Here is a 6229-nt window from a genome sequence, read left to right as displayed (position 1 = left end):
CGGCTCCTATAGGAGCCATCACTTAAATAAAAGTGCAATGGTCAACAACTAGATTCTTAATGTTGAAATATATCGCGTTATGATTAGCCATGTACGCGTGTGGAATAGCAATTCCTGTTCGCTTGAAAGCATGAAATTCTCAACGAAAGATCCATGGCCGTAAGGTCTTGCATTCAGCGTGTTCAAGGTATTCACCCTAACACGTAAGTCTTATTGCCAACGGCTTTGCAGTTATTTCATTGGCCGTAGCTTTCACATTCTTGAAATCAAACGAGTCCAACTTCGAGGCAATACTGTACTTTACCATTCCTGAAAGCTGCATTAAGCTTAACCTGCTATCTGTGTTAAAGCCCATTGATTGTCGTGTCTTTACGGCCATCGAAGGAAGGAAAATTTCTCAAGGTATTCCTCACCAGCAGGGTTTTTTCACTTTCTGCCCAATAATTTTCCTCTTGGAGCCTCTTAAACATAGTTTCGAGGTTATTTTCTCTGTGTTGTGAACGGAAACAAAGCCTTGAAAGCTTTTAAATTTGCGTAAGCCATTAGGGCCGTCACGTGACGACCGGCACCAATTGCACCTTTTGCGTTGTATAACCCTCAAAATTCAAGCTTTTGTAGGCAGCAAGGCATTGTCCCTTTGAAATATGAATGTCGCGTGCAGGCGAACCACATGGTTGAATTTGAAATATGGACATCGATTAGTGAATGGGTAGCGTTGAATTGTTGAAGTCGAATATTTCTAGCTGTATTTTAAAATGCCAATACCTTGCTGCCAACAAAAACTTGAATTTTGGTGGGGAAAACGTCTCTGCTAAGATTTTAGCTAATCAAGTTCGCAGCTGAAGTGAACAAACTAGGAAGATCGGCTAGACTACTCGTTCTCCCCAGCGTCTGCGTTTCCCACAAGCCCATAAACTCGTTTGAGCTCGTGTACTGTTGCACTGCGCAGTTTTCCAGTTGGGGTCAACTGGAAATCGAACAGTACAACGGCCGACTTGGGGATGTCCTCTTTCCATACCACAATTGGGCATATAGTCGCAATTTTCGGAGAAATATTTCTCCAGAAAATTAACAACAGCCTCTGTTTGTAGTCTGTCCCGATACATAACAGATGCACCGTGTTGACTACTGCACCTGCCAAGTAGATATTCCTTCTTGAGTTGGAAAAAGTGCCTTTGAGTGATTCCAAGCACCTTTGTCCAGGCATTCCAGCACACCCGAAGTCTGCTTATGTAGTACGCAAATTCACCAACAGTTGGCTGGTTCTGGTCTAGCCAATTGAAGATGTAGCGCCTTTGGGATTCGTACGTGCTGTTATCCTGGCAGAAGTTCTCGCACGCTTTTTTCATCTGCCCAACGGAAAGCACTTTTTGGAGACATTGATTCTCCGCACAACAATTTCTCTGGGGCAGGTTTTCTGGTTTCCACACCGTCGATCGATGTTTGCCTACAGGTATTAAATCAACAAGATGAGGAGAGATATTAACATCAACAGTAACCTTTCCACGATTTTCCAAACAGATCATGTCACCCACCTCTTCTCCTGATGTTTTCTGTGTTTGCTTCTGATGGCCCTTTGGATCCATCCCTTGCAAATGAAACGCTGACCGGCAGAATTTGATTTCTGCTTTTCTGCGATGCAGTATCCGATAAATGTTCGCTTTTAATCTCACCCTCGACGCTGCTCGGGCTTTCTTCCTCAGTATTGTCGGCATTGACGACTTCCGGAAAAGACGTTGAGCTGCGGGAGAAACTGCATGAAAAGGTGCGTTCGGCAACTTCTCCTTCTAACGAAGCACTAGACGAATCGTAGTCTTCCTTCTTTGGTACAAGTTGAACTGGAGATAAACTTGGCTCGTCGCTGTCACCAAACGAGATGTCAGACGAACTCGTGTCATTCGCTGTGCGTTTCCTCTTTGGAACTGGCGTAGACGTGAACAAGTTAGCTTCACTCGCCAATTGAGAGTAGCGCCTTGTGTCATGGACGTTGAAACCTTCAAAAGTTTCTTCATCACTGTCCGTCCAGCCATAGCGAGTGTTTGCATTACATGCCCAACTGATTGATCGCTTCTGAATAACAGAAAACATTTGAAGTTTCATGCATTTATCTGTCGGTATAACCTTTGATTACAAAGCCCGATGACAGATGAGAACATGCTGGCACTGCGCAGCGCGCGCCCGAATTAATACACTACACGCTGTTAGGTTAGGAAACCGGATGCTCTCGCAGACTTCTCTTGGTCCTCCCGGGACATTTCATTAGAAAGAAAAATATATTATGAGCGTTAGCGTTGACAATTTCAACGCTAGTGCAGTTATCGTCATCGCGAGGATACCTTTTTAAAAATTACATGCGCGTAAAAAGCATGTAACAAAGTAATTGATTAAGTAGTTCTATTGTTCGGCCGTCCATTGGGGTCATCCATTTTCAGCGCCCAAATGGTTGCGAGTGAATGTACACGTACATTACATTCTGCGTCAAAATAAATGCGTGCATATTATCGTCAGTGCAAAAACAAAATAAACATTGGCCGGATTTATACTGCAGACGGATCATCCGTCTGGGATGAACTTGAGTAAGGAACGATAGTTCGTCCGATAATTCATCTGTGTATAAATACGGGCAAACAGACGGATCATCGGTCCAGACGAATATTTATTGTGATAGTTCGTCTTGACCCACGAACTTTCATGGATAATCCGTCCGTTTGCCCGTATTTATACACAGATGAATTATCAAACGAACTATCATTCTTTGCGCAGGTTCATCCCTGACGGATGATCCGTCTGTAGAATAAATCCAGCCAATGTGTCCACAGGTTCTTGGTAGTTCTCCTTTGATTAAAAAAACGCAGACCACTTTTGTTAAAATGAAATACAAAAACGATAACAATCACAACAACAACAATCATAGTAACAACAATAACTAACGATAATAATACCATTAATAATCGTTATACAGGGTGCTCACTTAAATAAAAAATGGTATTGTGTGAGGCCATGTAAAATCACGCTTGCTTACAGCACGTGGCAGCCCACGCAGGTGTGTTAATTGCGTTTTTTCTTTTCAGTAGACCTGACAATGTAAAGTAGACCTGACCATATAAAGGAACCTTAGATAGCGTGCGTAAACGTCCAATTTCCCACTAACTTGAATTTTGAAAGGAATAAAATCTTTAAGCACTTTTACTGAGTACTAGACCGCAAAAGGGTGTGTTTTAGAGTGACTGTTGTTAGTACCAGGATCTGAAATAAACGTGAAAAAAATGCGTAGAATTAAGGACAGATGCTTCGCGAGTCACAAGGTTCGGGCATATATCTTTCTAAGAGAAAAACAATTTTTCAGTATAAGTGGGTACGATACATATACATACACAATTACAGTGGTATTGGTAGAACGATACCAAATATAAGTTTGATCCCTCCAATTCGAACAAGTTCAGTCTTTATTATGATTTCAAAATGTCCCGAAAACCATTCAGGTAGGACGGTTTCGGCATTACATCAAGATAATAATAATAAAAAAATCACAGCAATAAGCTGGTAGATTTCCAAAAAAAAAAAATGAAACACTCAGCTATCGGTAATACATTAGTTTAAGTGTAATCGCTCCGCATTTCCTTTCAATAGAGAAGTTTTCTTGCAGCGTCTTCATAAAAAGGAGGGTTTATTTCTAGGCCTTGAACTTAAAAAACTATATAATTGAATACTAAGTAATGTCTTAGCGATTAATTTGAATACTAACGTAAAGAATTTTTGGATTCTTGTATATTTAGTGTGCCTTATGACATGTATGCCATGTGTTAATAACGCCTTCTTTGAACGACATCTTGATAATTTTTCTGATTTCTGAATTGTTATCGAAGTATATCTCTTGCCTTATACCAGAGTTCTTGGATTACATGGGTAGGGCAAATGGTTACCCGCGATGGACGAGGTCATAGTGATACTCCTAGCCGCCTTTTGCTGTTAAAGTGCAGCTACGCGCCAGTTCTACAATTTTGCGCTAAATCTTTGTATTACGAACCGAGTTCGATATTACTGTCTCTAATACACCTGGACAGGTACCCTAACTCCCTGATAATTAAAAAACGTGTTTATGTTCCAAAGGGTAGAACGATGGCCCATAGACGGAACGAGAGCTGCTCATGAAGCCTTTCTTAGTAAGACAAATCATACTCGGTAGGACCCAAATATCACCCATAGGTTTAAAGAAAAGCTGATAAGGTACAATCAATGCTTTCCTGAACTCACTCACTCATCTGCTTCGCTCCTTCGTGAGTGGAGCATAAGGCCACGTAACAACAGGTGCCATCCATCACAGTCTTGAGCTTCCCGCTCAACCCCATGCCAGCTTGTCCATTCCATATCTTTCCTTTCGGCTTCAATGGTTCTCCTCCAAGTGATCTTTGGTCTGTCAGGCCTTCTCTTGCCTTCAGGGGTCCAGGTGAGCGCAACTCTGCAATTGTTATCTTTCTCTCTCCTCAAAACCTGACCGATCCATCTCTATCGTCTGACCTTCAAGGTTTCTGAGACGGGACCCTCTCTAGCTCTTTCATAGAGCTCACGGTTGGAGATGGTGTATGGCCAAAATATGCCAAGGATTCTTCTTAGGCGTTTTCGATGGAAGACATCCAGGTGCTCCATGTCAGTTGATGTAACTCTCCACATCTCAGCGCCATACAGGAGAGTAGAGATCACGCAGCTCTTGAAGATTCTCAGCTTGGTGTGCTTGCTGTATGTCCTAGACCTCCAGACAGGATTTAGAGTGGCATATGCTTTTCTTCCGATTGAGAGCCTGCCTGAGATGTCTTCATGTGACCCACCAGCTCCATGGACCATGGCACCTAGGTAAATGAAGGAGTTCACGTCTTCAACTTCTAAGCCATCAATGGAAATTGTGTTGGTGACCTTGGCGTTTGTTCGTAGCACCTTTGTCTTGGCAGTGTTGATACAGAGTCCGGTATACCTTGAGACATGATGGAGGCGGCTGAACGTCTCTTGAAGATCTTTGTGCCGGCTGGAAAGAAGGGCTATGTCATGTGCATAGTCTAGGTCCTCTAAGACTGTGGTGAACTTCCACCACAGGCCTCTCCTTGCATTGGTGATGTTCCTCATTACCCAATCGATGATGATGTTGAAGAGAAAACCTGACATAACACAGCCCTGCTTGACTCCTGTCTCTACAGGAAACCAATCTGATGTTCGAAGAAGCTGGTCCAGGGCAGTTGGAGGGCTGGCTTTTAGCATTTCTGCACTAATGTTATCCACACCGGGTGCTTTACCGTTCTTCAGCAGAGATATGACTTGTCTCAGTTCTAGGATTGTAAAGGGGCCAGTGTCCATCTCTATGGGATCTTCGCAGTCACCGAGCTGACACCCTTCAGGGAGATCAGTTTCTTCACAGCCCACATTCAAGATTTCATAGAAGTGCTCTTTTCACCTTTCAAGTACTTCTTCCTCTGTGGTGATGACTTTACCATCTTTCGTCCGTATTCCATTGCTTGGCTTCTTGAGGCACCCACTTAGTAGCTTCGTTTTCGTGTAGAGCTATTTCAGATTGTTTTGGTGCGCTGCCCTTTTCGTCTCTTCCGCGTCTCTTTCCAAGGCCCTCCTCTTGTCTGTCCATGCTCTCTTTTTCACTTCCTGGTCTTTCGTTTCGTACATCCGCTGTCTGTTTTCCCTCATTCGTTCCGAGCGGTACTTCAAAATGCTCTGTTTTAGCTTACGTCGTTCTTCGATAAAGTTCCAGGTGGAGGGTTTCAATCAGTCCTTACGGGACCTTGCTCTTTGTCCAAGTGTTTCAGTCGCCGTTGTGCAATGATGTCTTTGTACCCTGTCCATTCATCATCTACACTTTGGTGATCATTGTTTAGAGCTTCAAAACAATTCTTCAGGGCTATGCTCAAGCTCCGCTTGGGCAAAGGATTTTTTAGCTTTGCAGTGTCACAGATGGTCCTTGACATTTGTTTCTTTCTGTTCCTTGCCAGCTTCAGGCGTATCTTGCATCGGACAAGGTGATGGTCACTTGCTGCGTCTACTCCTCGCTGTGTTCTGACATCCAGTAGCGGTGTCCTGAATCTTCTTCGGATCGCCACATGATCGATCTGATTGCTGTCATGGCCATTTGGTGACATCCACGTATACTTGTGGATGTCTTTGTGCTGGAAACAAGTGTTTCCAATGACAAGACTGTTCTCAGCGCAAAGAGATGCAAATCGAAGGCCAT

General features: G+C 43.3%; 1 protein-coding gene and 1 pseudogene across 1 annotated transcript; both read right to left on the bottom strand.

The window, feature by feature from the left end:
• Positions 1–866: 866 nt before the first annotated feature.
• LOC149099395 (uncharacterized) lies at positions 867–2088 on the bottom strand. The gene is made up of 2 exons (XM_089276820.1): positions 1536–2088; positions 867–1447 (listed from the first exon to the last, which is right to left on the bottom strand). Exons 1-2 carry the CDS (start codon positions 2086–2088, stop codon positions 867–869), a joined length of 1134 nt encoding a protein of 377 aa, XP_089132946.1.
• Positions 2089–2900: 812 nt separating this feature from the next.
• LOC149099394 (uncharacterized) lies at positions 2901–6229 on the bottom strand (annotated as a pseudogene).

This window comes from Orbicella faveolata, unplaced genomic scaffold (genome assembly GCF_042242905.1).
Source record: "Orbicella faveolata isolate gen_17 unplaced genomic scaffold, um_ofav_v1 contig_46, whole genome shotgun sequence".
In the NCBI taxonomy this organism is placed as follows: domain Eukaryota; kingdom Metazoa; phylum Cnidaria; class Anthozoa; order Scleractinia; family Merulinidae; genus Orbicella; species Orbicella faveolata.
The sequence above is the reverse complement of the archived record's forward strand: the minus strand, read 5'-3'. Positions and strand labels throughout refer to the sequence as shown.

Excerpts from the sequence above, each read along its gene's own strand:
- LOC149099395 (XM_089276820.1), bottom strand. The coding sequence starts at position 2,088 with ATGTTTTCTGTTATTCAGAAGCGATCAATCAGTTGGGCATGTAATGCA. Across the intron at positions 1,448-1,535 it reads AGAAAACATCAGGAGAAGAG|GCAAACATCGATCGACGGTG; the intron begins GTGGGTGACATG and ends TAATACCTGTAG.